We start from the raw sequence: 16,372 nt of genomic DNA, 5'->3' as shown, positions 1-16,372 counted from the left end.
AAAAACATATATTCGTTTAGCTTTCCACGTGATACTCAAATCATAAAAGGGTGTGTTTTTGTGTACTGCAAATAGTTTCTGCCTCTGGTGTGCAGAAGGGAATCTGCCCTTGTTGAGATGCAATACACATCCACAACAAACACAGCAAGTGTGTTTGTCATTTCAACAAACTTTAGTAAATTCACCTTCTTCTTTCTGATGCAGCATGAAAACTTTTTGCTAAGGTGCTGGTGCCATTTGTAGGGCAGTTTTGCTTGGATCTATTTTGTGTGTGAATTTATTTGCAGCGTAATCTGAAAACTGTAACGGGCAGAAAAGTGGAGACCTAAACTGTGTAAATGTGATACTCTAACAGGAAGGATCCCGAAAGATAACTGACGTTAGAAAAAAGGATCAAGTCTAACAAAGACTGCCTTGTTCTGGGAGGTTTTCATCTCTGTAATCTCCGTCGTGCTCATTGTGAGGCCCTTTCTCCTCAAAGCCTTTAGGGTATTTTCTTCCCTTAATGAATAGGGATCTTAAGTGATGATATGAAATCCCCCCCGCCAGTCTACCACGAGATGCCCACTGCTAGGTTTGGTCCTGTACTTCAGTTATATCTGTAAGCCTTACTTACAATGTCACGATGAATAATGTTTCTTTAAAGGGGCGAGCAAAGCATGTGGTTTATTAGTTCATGTAGAATAGTTTTTTTTTGTTTTTTTGTTCCTATGTTCTTTAGTATATGTTTTCTTCAAACAAATCTTTCTGTATGTTACCTAATATTTCCTCTTTTAGAGGCCACTGAAATTCATGAGCTGCTCAGTGACATTGGGGTGAGAAATCCATGGGCTATGGAAACATTTTTTTTTTAATTAAGAGTAATCATCCATAGAAGGAACATTGTTACTATTATGATAGGGTTTGGGTTTTTTTCTGTAGTGATTCATTTCTCTCACAGCAGAATATTGTTGCTTGGCTATTAAATCTGTTCCTCAGATTAGCAAATTGCCTATAGTTGTGCAAAGTACTTGCATTGCAAAATGTAAATGAAAAAGTTCTCCATATGTCACTGTGAAAAATGACAACGGCAAAAATAATACATTGGACATCTGCTCAAAGTCTTACATTTGCTATGCTTTTAAGGATCAGATGTTGCAAAGCCCAAAGTGTGTTATTTATCTCTGGATATGACTTTCATTGATGGGGCACGTTAGAATGGCAAACCTATTTAAATACATTTATTTGAAAATCTTTAGATTCTTATTAATCCAAGCAACAGAAGCAAGTAGCATTCAATCTGTAATACTCAAACCACCACCTGCATAAAATTGTGTCTGTTAGCATCTCAGTGGTGTGAAGCATGCGGCCCCCCAGCTGTTCCAGAACTTTTGGTCCACGGGGGTTGGGAAATCTGTCACCTCCAGCCCATTGCTCTCCAATAAGCAGCTGGGTAGTTGTTTGCTAAACAGCAGCCATACTAGGATTCTATGGATCCATGCCCTCACCCCATTTGTTAGTTAGGAATATAAAGTGAATGCTTCAGTAATGGTCTGGGACCAAGCATGTCTGCCAGTGAAAAAAAACAATATTCTAGGGAAGGGGAGAACTGGAAAACTGTTTAGCAAATATTTTTTTCCACCACCAAAGTTGTGGCATAACTTGAATGCAGAGAGTACACATAAATAATCACAATTTGGGATTATGCCATGTTTAAAAGCGGTTAAGGTCAATCACAGCTTAATAAAAAATTTGCAGTTATGTTTGCACATTAACTATATCCGTCTTGGATAGCTTTATAAATATAAACATGTGCAGGGCAAGTTTGTGCACAGTGTGACTCATTCTGCACTGCACATCATTTATAAATAAGCCCTATTGTGATATTGTAGAACAGGAATCCCCAACGTTTTTTACCTGTGAGCAACATTTCAATGAAAAAAAAGCTGGGGAGCAACACAAGCACAAACACCTTCCTAGTAGGTGACAATAAGGACTCAGATTGTTAATTAGTAGCCCTATGTGGACTGGCAGACTACTAGAGGCTCTGTTTAGCAGTACACGTGGTATTTATGCCTCCAAAACTTGCCTTCAAGCCAGAAATTCAGTAATGGGCACCACCTTTTAGGCCACTGGGAGCAACATCAAAGGGGGCGGTGAGCAACATGATGCTCATAAGTCACTGGTTGGGGATCACTGTTCTAGAATCATCATATTCAGTATTGATAGATTTGTGGATAAGGAACTTTCCTTTGTTTATCTAGATTTGCAATACAGGCAAAAAAAACTTGCACTTGTTTGGTATATCTGCTGCATGTGATGTAGTTGTTGAGGTGGATGCACCAGAATATATGTTGCCAATAATGCCATTTGTGCACAATTCAGTTTCTGCACTTAAAAGTACCTATAGGTGCAATGGACAGTTGAAAACCTTGCATTACCTCCTGCCCCAAGGTAGAAATACAGAAGCGGGCATATACTGGCCTGTGCCACAAGTATAGAAAAGTACATGTATGCACAGGACTGGGGTTGGCACAGTTCTATGCTGAGTTTTGTGCCTAGCATTTAGCCTTGGTAGTTTCTTAGACTTTATTAAATCTTTCCCGTAGTAAAATGTTTGTTTAATCCTTAGAACCACTGACATGTTGAGTTGGTAAGTATAAAAACAGGCAAGACTTTATTACCTGCAGTTTTTAAGCAAATCTTTGTCCCAAGAGATCGGAAAGAGCCTGAAGTAAATGCTGGGGTGCATTATCCTTCCGATTGTAATGTCTCACAGTAGATAATTTATAATTTTGTTGGTGAACAAATTACTTTGTCATGTTATTCAAATAATGTTCTTTCAAGGTCACTTATAACTCAGGCATTGCTCTGTCTGCCGTACAGGTGAATACATCAAGACCTGGCGTCCCCGCTACTTCCTCCTCAAAACTGACGGTACTTTCATTGGGTACAAAGAGCGTCCACAGGATGTTGACCAGTTGGAAACTCCTTTAAATAATTTCTCTGTAGCCAGTAAGTATTCCTGTGTTTCAGTATTACAGGAGCCAACTGCTTCTAGGGGTCAACTGCAGTTTGCGTTATGGTGTTATTTAATTCTAGAGAAAACATATGTCACAACTGGTAACATCTGAGGCATAAAGAAACTACAGATAGAATTGAAATAGAGGAAGTGCTAGGAGGTAACTAGCTGAGCTATTGTTAGCCCGGCAGACGGTGCTGGGATGTGACTAGTTGGGGTAATGTTAGGCTGGCAAGTGGAGGTAATTGGGCTATTGTTAGGTAGGTGGAAGGTGACTAGTTGGGATATGGTAAGACTGGCAGATGGTACTGGGAAGAGAGAAATGGGGCTACTATTAATCAGGCAGACGGTGCTGGGAGGTGACTAGTTGGGATATGGTTAGGCTGGCAGATAGTTTTGGGAAGTGAGTAATTGGGCTACCATGCTGCGAGATAACTAGTTGAATTAGGGGTAAGGCAGGCAGAAGGTGCCAAGAGGTGTTGACAGTGGGGGGTTGTGAGTAGTTGTGCTAGGATGAGGCTGCAAGAAGGTGGTGGGAGTTCATTTGATTGCGCCTCTTATTTATAGTTTTGGCAACTACATAAACAGTAGACTTATGATTTTAAAAAAAAGTTCAGGATATTTCTTGCATCTTAAATTTCAAGTTTGGGAAACTGCAGCCTTCCAGATGCTGAACTTCAACTTCATACATACCTAACAACCTATGGAATGCTGGGAGTTTGAAGAAAAGCAACCTGAAGTTGAACATCCCCTCATTACATGTATCTTGAACATTTAGTCTTTGTCAGTAACACTTGTTTCCTTCCACCTTTTAAAGAAATAAATGGACAAAAGTTGCACCCCCTTGCTTGAATTTTCTCTCCCTCATGGCTCATATGGCTCCGCGTGATCCTTAGTAACCATTCCAATGCCAATTCCCACAATGAGTGGAGATAGGGAAACAATAGAAGAAAGGTAGAACGGAGCACTGTGTCTTTTCCAGTTAAAAATCATTCTTTATTGTTTCCATATTAAAAGCATAACATAGAGTCTAGCTTGACGTGTTTCGTGACAACATGTCACTTCATCAGAAGCCCATGTATCTTGAACATTTAGTCTTTGTCAGTAACACTTGTTTCCTTCCACCTTTTAAAGAAATAAATGGACAAAAGTTGCACCCCCTTGCTTGAATTTTCTCTCCCTCATGGCTCATATGGCTCCGCGTGATCCTTAGTAACCATTCCAATGCCAATTCCCACAATGAGTGGAGATAGGGAAACAATGCAGTGCACTTCCTAAGCACTGCCATTGGGTTAATGCCTGTGCTGAAGATACAGCCTCCTTCCTCCTTGGCTTTCCTCCTATTCTTTCCCTAGCAGATCCATTGCTACATTTCCTACTTTTGTTTATCCCCACAGTTATTCTGTGTGCTGTGGGATGTCAGACTTATCCAAAATACCTACATCCCTATTCCCCAGTATAACTTTTTGGCTGTGATATCTAGAGTCTAGGAAACTGTGCTGTTGTGAAATGTAACCGCATGTCAAATAGAATTGCTTCTTACAGCCCGCCAAGACCAGCTGAAATGTAAGCAAAATGTCAGAATAAATTCAAGGAATTCTTCATATAATCTCTTGGATTGTAGGCTCTCAGTTTGGCTCCCCCCAGTGCTCTTAAGGACAAACTGCATACTACGTGTTTGTAGGTTTAATGTTCAGTTTAGTTTGCCTTAAATATTAATGCATCATTTTAAAGAATACTTGGTACAGAGAAAATTCCTTATCTGCTTATTTGCATTGATACATAGCCACCCTATTCACTGACATGGAATTAACCCTAGTTGTAGAGTTGTGTGTGGTTTAGCGAGACCATTAGATGTGTACCTTGTATTATGTGTAATTAATACTACTATGATACATAATTGATTAAAAATCCTTGCAGTTTTACAGTGCAATGTAGTAAGCATAGATATTACTTTTATGTCCAGTCATGCTGCTGCAGTAAAACCCTAGAACCCCGAATTCACTCATTCCAGTCTGTGGCCAAGATCAGGCATCCCATACTGTGTATAAAAGCCAAAAAGGAGAATGGCAGGTCTATTCTTAGCTCTCTTGTGACAGTGATTGCAGTGCACAACAGCTGCAAGGAGATGCTGAGCTGCTTTCCAAAAAGAGCCGGGCTCTCCAGACAAAGACCTATTAACACAAATAGCAGGGCACCTAGTGGAAAGGCGCACGTGTATTAAAGAACTAGTGCCGCAACAACTGGAAACCATTTATTTGCATTGACATACCAGTTTTTCTTGTTCAGTACTTGTGTGGCTTCTTTAAGGCAAAAGTCCTTTTTCTTAATGTATTTTATTTACAATATGCTCAGGTGCCTGTAGGCATCTTTTATCACTAAACAAAGCTGTCAACGAACAAAGTTGTTATGTCTAGTTCTATAAATCTGGGTAGTGGCGCATTTTGACCAATGCGACTCTTAAGACATGCTCAGACAAAAATTCAAAATAAGCTGAAGCCCAACCAGTGCCTCACCGTACTGGTCAATAGCATTTTATAGCAGTCTTTCTGGCATATGCCAATATATCTGGACTACCACTCTGATCTTAGGGAGAACTGTGGCAATCAAACCCCAGTCCCAGTCTAATGGAACTGTGTACTGGTGAGCAATACTGCCTTGCTGATGCTGCAGTGCAGCTTAGGGAAGTGGATTTTATTTAGTACAGACCAAGCTTACAACAGATAAGGGCTATCCCTCATAGGGCATCATTGATGAAAGATCTTGTACCATTGTCCTTGGATCCAACTAAAGATTATTGGCTTTCCAGGAGTTGCAGTTCAGCTACATCTTGAGGACTACAGGTTGCCCAAGCCTGTTTAGATAAGCCATATTCATACCTTATTATCTCAAAGCCAAACTTAAAGGAAATACATTTATTTATAAATGCAAAGTTAGTTCTTTCTAAATATTACATGTAAACAAATGAGGACATTTGGAGGAAAGTATGGTGTTACTAAAGCGTTTAACATGTTGTAGGTGGGCCTTACAAAAGGCTCAGCATTTTTGGATCTGTACACCCCTAGAGGTGGAAAAGTTTTTTTCCGGCAATCAATCAGGTGCTTTCCTTCAAAAAGCATGCCAGGAAACTATCTGCTGATGGGTTGCTGTAGCATAGTTCTGTATTCATCTCTATTCTGTAGCCTCGTAGCTGTGGTAGAATCACTCTATCCCTTGGTTGCTGTAGCCTGGCAGAGGATGATGGGGAGCTGTAATTTGAAAGAAAAGCGAGTTGAAGCTCTCTGTCCCATGTTTCTGTATAAGAACATAAGGCAGGTTGTTTCCTGCAACATTAATCACAGTTTATATATAATGTGTAATTGAGTGATCCTCAGTGCCTCAAGATAGAAAAATGATTAGTTTTAATGTACTTGAAATTAAAAAGGACACCAGAGTAACATTGTTTTACACTGCTGAGTGTCAGGCACAACATATTTCAGATAATTACAGCTGTATTGCCAGTATGCCTTCACTTCTGGGAAAAGGAAAATCATTTGTTCTGTCATTTGTTTGTATGTATCTTATTAACCTTTTTGTGACTGCAAAATATAAAGCCAAGCCTACAACATCCCGGTCAGAAAGGGGTTAATTCTAAAAGAATATTTTTGTCAGAATATGATTGTTGTATTATTCAATTATTAATACTAATATTGATGTAAAAATGTTGGAAAACCCAGCAGGCTTGTCTCTTTATGCGTTACCCTGACCTTATATCTCAGCCCTCCCTTTTAGAATGTAAGCTCTTGCGAGCAGGGCCCTCCCCCTAGTGTCTCCAATCCTCATCCAATGTAACTGCAAACCATTTTTGTGAATTGTTTATATGTACATGTTAACTGTTCTGTCTTTTGTATTCTGTAAAGCGCTGTGTAAATTGATGGCGCTATATAAATAATAATAATAATAATTATGACTTGGATGACAGAAGATGACTTACACTTACACATTGTCTTTTTGTATTCTGTAAAGCGCTGTGTAAATTGATGGCGCTATATAAATAATAATAATAATAATTATGACTTGGATGACAGAAGATGACTTACACAGGCAGATCTGCTCATTTGGGAAGGTTTAGAAATGGGTGGATCTTTGCTCAGTTTGCCTACCCAAGTGGTGGGCAATTTTGGCCTGATCCGCCTGTTTGGCCCTGTACTTGTGATGTGATCACAAATGGAGCCTATGCAGCAGATCTGTTGGCAGAGGATAACATTTACAGCTCCAAGCGTTTTGTATATTCACATGGGAGTTTTATAATTTTGTATTTTACAATTTAAAAAACTTAAGGCACTAAACCACTAGGCAAGTGCCCATGTGAATAATGTATAATAAATATGACACTATATAATTTAATGTTTATGATACCAGATTTACAGTAAACTTACAATATAATCATAATGTAATCTCCTGACTAACAGTAAACTGCCCAACATATTCTGATTTGTTACATTTCTGTGTGATTATTATTGTAGGATAATATCCCTTTAAAGATGTACTTTTGCAGAATTTGTGGATGATTACTTGTGTGTGCTGGGTAAAATCAAGACAAATGAGTGTTTAAAGAGGCTTATGAGGCATCCCTCTCTCCCCTTGTATGTGATAGAATGTCAGCTGATGAAGACAGAACGACCAAAACCAAACACATTTATCATTCGGTGCCTCCAGTGGACCACAGTAATTGAAAGAACATTTCATGTGGATTCTCCTGAGGAGCGGTATGTTCTACTCATATTGCCATTCAAACACGGCTGTGCATATTTAATACTGCCCGTTAATCCAGCTGTTGTGAAATACATCATTTCTCTGGAAAGGAACAGTGTAGCTGTGTCCTTTGTTGCTCAGATCTGCAACACACAGCAAAGTTGGACTTTTCAACATTTAACTCTGAGCTGCCCCTGCTGCCATGAGGGGAGTTGAAAAACTCGCCTCAGGCGCCAGCATCCCCAAAGTTACCAGGGGCGGCAAAAAAGAGCTTAATTTCAAGTTTTTAAATGGCGGCAGCATCTCAGGGCAGCTCCATTAGATCGATTGAAAATTCAGGGACATTTCTAATAAATAACTGATTGCATTTAAATTAAACTAAAATCAGTTCAACCCTGCTAGCTTGATTTTCTAGTCATGTCCCTAAATATTTAAGTGGTCTGGTCACCCTGCTCTAGGCGTCCTTCAGAGATGCCCCTCTGGGGGTCCCCCTCTGTCTCTTGGTTGGTATGTATTGTGGCACTGCATGTTGGCTCATCCCTTTTGCCAGTACCCCCAGGAATGTGTACATATACAGAACACAGGAATAATAAATCAAGACCTAGTTTATTTCTGAGTTCCTCACCATTCTTGTTGATAGGGATGAATGATATCAATTGAATGAATTGAAATAGTTGGTATTTTGGGAAGAAAGATAAAAAAATATAGGAAGACCAGTATTTTATTCCAGTAAAGGGGTAAGACTATCTACAACAAATGTACAAGTGAATTGTGTCAGTTACCTGTTCCTCAGTGGGTATCTGGCACAGTTATTTTAATTGGGGACTGTGGCTTGGCACAATGTTGTAATAAACAAACATACTACCTGACTATTCAAAAAAGGAGAAGACTTGCACAACTATGCTATGGCACAGTGATGTGAAGATGATCAACATTTCACAAAATGCATTAAAGTCAATAGTTGTCAGCATTTCTTTCCAGCTCAAAAAGAATGTGTTTTTTTTTTTTTTTTTTTAAATCAACAAAACAAAATGCATGAAGATGTGGCAATTTGATGTTGGACACACTGACCAAAGCAGATGAACATGCCAGTGTTATTAGAGCACATGGAATGAAAAAAGCAAATGTGACAAAATCACTAATGTTATATTCTTACTGAGCAGTAGGGTTATAATTGTTTTGTTAAAAAAAAAAAAAAAAACCACTGATACATAATAAATATGCTCCTATGGGTCAGATGGGATGGAAGTATAAGCGTATGATCAGGATAAACGCATTTCAAAGTATGAGTTCTCCTTCCTTGAACATCACATCAGACTCACTGGCTTATTTACCAACATGGGGAAGTGACCTATGCCAACTATTCAGTATTTTACTTTAATTATTCTACCTGCAGCTGTCAAGGTAAAGGTAAACAACGGTGTTACTGTCCATATGTTGGTCAATAAGCCCCACTCTACTCACACTTCTCCAGCAATGCATGTGTATTTTTTCATTGTTTCATTGAAGGGAAGAATGGATTCAGGTTATACAACATGTAGCCGACAACCTTAAGAAACAGGAAGAAGAAATGATGGAGGTTCGGTCTGGCGACTCCCCAAGCGATAACTCTGGAGCCGAGGAAATGGAAGTTTCTCATTCGAAACCAAAACATAAAGTAGTAAGTGTCATTTTAATGTAAAATGTACAGGTTTGTAAGTAAGGGCTTTTTTATTAAATGGCACTATATTTATCAACAATGGAGCCAGACAAGTTATCCTAGTAACTCCGCTGTCTTTCAGTGGCCCCACCAAGCACAGAATTCCCTATCCAAATGTGACTAATATTGTATGCAAGGATGTCATACAGCTATAAAACTGATGGTTATATTATGTTATTAGATCAGTAAATTGGCCTTGCTTTATCTGAATTGGTACCATTTAACAGAGTGTTGAATTACAAATACATTTATTTAATCTCAACAGACAATGAATGAATTTGAGTATCTCAAGCTTTTGGGGAAAGGAACATTTGGGAAAGTTATTTTAGTCAAAGAGAAAGCAACAGGAAGATATTACGCTATGAAAATTTTAAAAAAAGAAGTTATTGTTGCAAAGGTAAGTGACCCGGAATTTCTCCAGGAATTCCCTCTCTCTCCCCGGAATGGTTATAGCATTCACTTTCTTGTATCAGCTCTTATTCTCATTCCTCGAGACAGTGCTTGTCTTTGATCTTTCATTCATTTATTTATTTATTTTTAAATAAAAAAAAATGTTTGAGGTATGCAGTGTCCATGGCAAATTCAGTAGCAGGACACCACTAAATTGAAGCAACATGGATATATTATTTTATGAAGATAAAACACACTTGTTATATAAGAGTGGCTGCTTGCCTAATGAATTGATAAATTCCAGTCCACCAGTCAGCAGCTTGGTGAAATCTGCTCTAGAATGAGTATTCTGTACCTTAAATGTTTCTTTTTTTCAGGATGAAGTAGCTCACACGCTAACAGAAAACCGCGTCCTGCAGAATTCTAGGCATCCCTTCCTAACAGTAAGTTTTAAATAGAAACATTGTGTTTTTTGCATTAATAATAAAGTTACCATGGAAAATGTATGTAAATATCTTGTAAGTTGGTTTCATAAGATACCACCATAATTATGGGTGTGTTTTATGGCTATTTGATAGCCCTGGATAAGAACTAGAACCATTGTATTTAATTGAGCTCATTTGTTAACTACTATATAGCCTATAGCCCAATTTCAACTTGAATGGTTGCCCCCATAGCTACACAGCAGCTTTTAAAGGAGAAGGAAAGACTAAGTCACTGGGGGGTGCCAAAATGTAAGCCACCCCCAGAGACTTTAATTGCTTACCTTTTACCCTGGGCTAGTGCTCCTGTGAGAAGAAGGAGTGTTTCCTTCCTTCTTCTGTCTTTGCGCCGGCCCCAGGATTCAGAAGAAAGAAGTAAGAGGAAACACTTGCTGCAGCTTCCCTGGGCTTATGTGGCTTCTCCTAATAGGAGCACCAGCCCGGGGTAAAAGGTAAGCGATTAAAGTTAAAAGGTAAGCAAGTAAGATTTTTACCTTTCGACTGCAGCCACAACAACTGCAGTCCTTGTAGACATAAAAATGAATGCTGTTTACTAATAATTTGTTTTTCTGGCCTATGGAGAAACCAGTATGGAAGCTGTAACAGATTATCCATAATTTTTAAAACAGCATCCTACATTTAACTTGCTGCTATTGCTGTGGCAATATAGTAAATATGTATTATATTTTAATGTTTTCAGTCCGTTCCTCTGAATTTATTGTTCCTTTAATGGCTGACCCTGAGGCTTTCCCCTCTGTGATATCTCATGGGTATGATGGGTGTTGGGCTTGCGTAGTGCAGCTTTTGCAGGGTCAGTTTGTTTAATTTGGCACCAATTTATAAAGTTCAGAAGACGGTTGGTTACTCAACTTTAATTTCTTGTAGGCACTGAAATATTCCTTTCAGACACATGATCGCTTATGTTTTGTCATGGAGTATGCCAATGGAGGAGAGGTTAGTACTGAGTAAATCTATCTTTCTATTGCCATTTCTATTATTTCCTACTCTGCACTGAAGTTGGTGCATTGGGGGAATCGTCTGATATGTGCTGATACTGGGCCATTTTTCATATGAGGCAAAAGAAGGTCAGTTTTGGTGCACAAAGCCGCCAAGGGGTTTTGTACTGGGAAGTGCAGCAGATCAGCTCAGAGCTGCAGTTATCGCCAGAAACCATAATGGCGAACATTTTTGGGTAATGTTTACTCAAGCAGGGCTATGCTTCATATTGATGTTGATGGTAAGTGACTCACAGAGGGGAGCGGGTATTTTCATTACATCAGCATGAAGTTCACCCCCTATGTGCCATAGATTTGACAGTAATATAAATGTGTTATTATATTATTATTATATTGTATATTATTAACCACCATCCTGCCGGTGCTATAAAACAGAAAGCCAATCAATAATCATGTTGTACATGTATTTAATCCACTGCTATAAAACTGCAGTGCTGTCTTTTTCTCCCCCTCCTTTATTTCTTCATATTTTTATGGTACAGACTAAGAAACTGCCCCTTCACCCCTATCTGCGCTATGGTTTGTCTGCAACTAGAGACACTGCACCCAGATCAGCTCTGTGTGTCTGTACCCAGGCGAGGCAGTGTCTCTGGGTGCAGACACCCCATAGATCAGATCGGAGAGGAGGGATAGTTTATCGGCCTGTGCTTATACACAGGCCAAGAAACTGCTCCGTGTTGCCCTGAACCGACTGCACCTATTCCAGTCGTTATAATTCGATCGTTTGGCCCCAGTAAATCACCAGTGGAAAGGCATATGCGTTGCATAGGTTTACTGAAATTGGCCAAAGTTTCCTTGTGAGGGAATGTTGGCAACTTAAAGGAACAGTAACACCAAAAAAATAAAGTGTATACAAGTAATAGCAATATAATGTACTGTTGCCCTCCATTGCTACAACTGGTGTGTTTGCCTCAGAAAGACTACTATAGTTTATATAAGTAAGCTGCTGTGTAGCCATGGGGGCAGCCATTCAAAGGAGAAAAGGCACAGGTTACTTAGCAGATAACAGATAAACCCCCATTATATGGGGCTTATCTACTAGTTATCTGCTATGTAAACTGTGCCTTTTTTCCAGCTTGAATGGCTGCCCCCATGGCTACACAGCAGCTTATTTATATAGTAGCTTTTCTGTAGCAAAAACACCAGTTTTTTGCAGAGCAACAGCACATTATATTTTAATTACTTTAAAACACTTTAATTTTTTGATGTTACTGTTCCTTTAATGATCTGTATGCCTTCCCACCAGCGATTCATATTATTGCTGGTGGAAAGGCATTTCAGAGAGATTAGTCTTCCATGGTATTGAGGATTTTTCATGGGCTCACTGTGGGCATCTCTAATCTCACTGTGGGTCATAGGGCCTTAGGTCTCGGATACCAAACACCCCCAGAGCACACGTTTGTGCTTGTAAATCATATGTTCCAATAGACTCCTACAAATGTTAACAGTACTTCAGCCTATCAGATCCTCATGCTGCCCACAGTACAATGGGACAAGAATACTCTGTGTTTAAAATTAACAGAGGAAAAGGGTTAATTTATTAGAAGATTCAATAGTTTTCTTTTTTCTCTAGTTATTCTTCCACTTATCAAGAGAACGTATATTCTCTGAAGATCGTGCCCGGTTTTATGGGGCAGAGATTGTTTCTGCTTTAGATTATCTTCATTCTGAGAAAAATGTAGTTTACAGAGACTTAAAGGTAAGTGTGCTCAGTGCTTATGAGTTGTTGAAGCTTTTTACCCTTTCATATTAACACACAAATTAATAAGGACAAAGCCATTGCTAAATCTTCAGGTCCCTGGCTATGTCAAAAGACCATCCATTAATTGGCATACAGGTAATTGGATGGAGTGTTGGCAAAATGAGAGGTATGAGTAAAACCAGAGGGCTTTTTGGGAAGCTTTAACTACTACATTTTTTAGTAGCTAAAAAACGTCCAAACGCCCTCCTATAGTCTAGCATTGCAGTCACTTACCATATATATGTATATATGCATGGCTTGTTCCCATGCTTCCAAGCAAAAAAAAAAAAAAAAAAGCTTGTTCCCATGCTTGTCATGTGATTGCGTAGTCACTTTCTGGTTCTAGCACTGGGGTCCTAGGTTTGATTCTAGTCAGGGCACTATCCTCAAGTTAGTTTGTATGTTCACCCCATGTATGTGTGTGGCTATCCAAGGTGGGGTGCTCAGATTTCTTAGCACTATCCAAAAACATACAGAAAGGTTAACTGGCTTCTCATAATATTGCCCAGTGTGTGTGAATGTGTGGTTGAGGCAGGCACTGATGTGAATGATGTTTAAATGTTGCTGTGGTGCATTATAAAAAAAATAAATCATAATAATATAAAGCAAACATTTAAAGATTTAAAGTTTGGTTTATTTATGCAGGCAAAACTAAAACCTTTTAAACTTATTTCCCTTTTAAGAATGACCTCTATTCTTTGCCTTGGCAAGTAACGCAGCATCTGCAGCCAATGTTTTCTGCTTGTGATGAGTGAGTGTTTTCACAACAGCGTGTAACTGTTGGTAACTGCTGCAGGGATCGCTTGCTTTACCTGTTACACACTAGCAATAAAACACTTCCTCTTCACATTTTCAGCAGTTTGATGTGGCCAAAAGAACATGCTCCTTTGTGTATTGACAATCTCCATGAAACCATACCGGCTGGGTTATCTAAGGCTAGATGTACTAGACAGATGCAAGATAAGAGAGTGGGAAGAAGAAACATCTGCTTGTGTTCAGAATGCAAATGCAGCCTCTTAAGGTGGCCATACACCGTAAGATTTGCTTGTTTGGTGAGGTTGCCAAACAAGCAAATCATTCCCCTGTTATGCCCTTGGGGGGGCAATATTGTGCCAGTGCCCTAGGGCCAAACCATCACATTGCAATGAAGGGGATAGGAAAAGTCGGAGCAAGGACTGCAATGAGCCGATGCAGTCCCTGATCTGATGAAAAATTAAGCATGTCTGATCAACATCTGTCCAGTTTTTGCCCAGATATTGGTCGGAGGGCCCCATACATGGGCAGATAAGCTGCCGACTCGGTCTTAAGGACCCAAATTGGCAGCTGAAATCTGCCCATGTATGGCCACCCTTAGTCCTGTTCTGTCTGTAAAGCAACTGGTTTCTTTGCTGTTATTTTTTAAAGTTGGAAAATCTAATGCTGGACAAAGATGGACACATAAAGATAACTGATTTTGGCCTGTGCAAGGAAGGAATAAAAGACGGAGCAACCATGAAGACGTTCTGTGGCACACCAGAATATCTCGCTCCTGAGGTATGTAACTGTTTGTTGTTTATACGCTTCTTTTTTTATATGGGGTTTATTGTGAACCAACCATCATACAGTCTGCATTGCTGGGGTAGGCTGTATACATGGGAAAAGGTGTTGATATGGACTAATGTCATTGGAGATATAAGTGGAGGTAAGGCCAAAAAAGAGAGATTAGCAGCAGATATTAACTAAAACATATCAAGATATTCTGTATTTTGTTGTCTTGTAGTTCCCCAGTTCAGTTGTTTGTTCCCTTCAACCTATCCGTATCCTTCTAGTTTAAACCCTATGACTTAGTCTGCCTTCAGGGCACAGACACACAATTCAGTGGTCTGGTCTTAAGCTACAAGCAAAGTGATCCTTGTTATAACCGTTCTTAGGGCCACTGTACTGCTTCCCAGGTACAGCTGTCCAATGGCTCCTATTCCTCTTATACCACTATTTCCTTACATGCATTGGATGAACTTATAATACATAGGGCAGCAATTTCTGTGAAAGAAAGGGACTTTTTTTTGCTGCAGTCCCAAAATGCAACCAGATATACCCACAACTCTGACCCACTTTCAGCACACCCAAGCATCTCATTTGGGTGCAGTGCCACTTGTAATAGCTTTGCTGAAAACTATAGCTTATAATTCAGTTTAAAAATGAAACTGGGTAAAATAGATAGGCTGAGCAAAATAAAATATATTTATTTTATAGTTAGTTAGGCAAAAATGTAATCTATAAAGGCTGGAGCGAGCCAATGTCTAACATAATAGCCACAACACAACTTTCTGATTTCAGCTCTCTAACCTCTTAGTTAGTCCACAACTTCAGGGGGAAGCACATGAGACATAACTGTTCAGTTAGTTTGTGAGCGCGCAGGACCATTATGTTTGACATCTGTCCATGCCAACCTTTATTTTATTTTGCACAGTCTATCTATTTTACCCAGTTTCATTTTTACACTGAACTATTCATTTAAGGCTGCAAAAGAATACTTACATTGTCTGATTTGTGTTGCAGACAAAAGTAATAGATGTTTAAAAGGGGAATACATTTGGTTCCCTTTAAAAATGACACCCCTTGAACACCATGTAAGTTTGGAATGCAGACATAGATATTTGAGATTTGATTGCTGTATTAAATGAATGGTAAAAATATAATAATGTTTGGTTCCAGATACAAATGCTTGCTTACTTCCAGACCTGCTGTATAAAGCTTAAGACATTTTGTGCAAGTGTGATACAACATTATATAATAGTAAACCCTATTAAAGTAACAACATCTGTGTTGTTATGTGTTTGTGTGTGTGTAATTGAAAAGCAGGAAAGTATAACTGCTGGCTTCTAATTGCAGATTTGCAGGTAGCAAGATTAGGGTATAATTGCTTAGGTTCCCTAAGATTTAGCATTTTTACTCATACTCTCCTCCCAATGTGCAAAGCTTAGCAACAGAGATGCAGCTTGCCCCTCAACAGAGAATTTTTGCAATGTTCTTAGAGTGTTTACATTCTGCAAGAAAGTTTTGCATCTAATAGCAACCTGAGATTATCGTAAGTCAAAACAGAAGTGAATTTTCAATGGTTACATCTCTTTTGGTAGTAATGATTTTGTCCCCAAAAACAAATTGCCTATGGTGAGTCATAGGTCTTCTGAGCAAAATGCTTAGTGTGACATTGTCCAAATTCTAGCAGTAAAATCAGAGCTTGTCGTGAATAACCCCTAAACTTCATCATTCAAACATAATAACCAGGAATCCTAGTGGGGTAGGTGCTCACAGAAACCCATAACCAGG

The 16,372-nt window shown here is 39.1% G+C and overlaps 1 protein-coding gene across 5 annotated transcripts in view; it reads left to right on the top strand.

The window, feature by feature from the left end:
• The window catches only part of akt1 (v-akt murine thymoma viral oncogene homolog 1), an 87,007-nt gene that overhangs the window by 49,987 nt on the left and 20,648 nt on the right, over positions 1-16,372 (top strand). For all 5 annotated transcript variants that reach the window (XM_031890768.1, XM_002940717.5, XM_004917190.4 and 2 more), the window contains exons 3-10: positions 2,866-2,994; positions 7,638-7,749; positions 9,245-9,395; positions 9,700-9,831; positions 10,202-10,267; positions 11,192-11,260; positions 12,896-13,021; positions 14,468-14,596. In XM_031890768.1, coding sequence (XP_031746628.1) covers positions 2,866-2,994; positions 7,638-7,749; positions 9,245-9,395; positions 9,700-9,831; positions 10,202-10,267; positions 11,192-11,260; positions 12,896-13,021; positions 14,468-14,596 — 914 coding nt within the window. The remainder of the gene's footprint in view (positions 1-2,865; positions 2,995-7,637; positions 7,750-9,244; positions 9,396-9,699; positions 9,832-10,201; positions 10,268-11,191; positions 11,261-12,895; positions 13,022-14,467; positions 14,597-16,372) is intronic.

This window comes from Xenopus tropicalis, chromosome 8 (assembly GCF_000004195.4).
Source record: "Xenopus tropicalis strain Nigerian chromosome 8, UCB_Xtro_10.0, whole genome shotgun sequence".
Lineage (NCBI taxonomy): Eukaryota > Metazoa > Chordata > Amphibia > Anura > Pipidae > Xenopus > Xenopus tropicalis.
The sequence above is the reverse complement of the archived record's forward strand: the minus strand, read 5'-3'. Positions and strand labels throughout refer to the sequence as shown.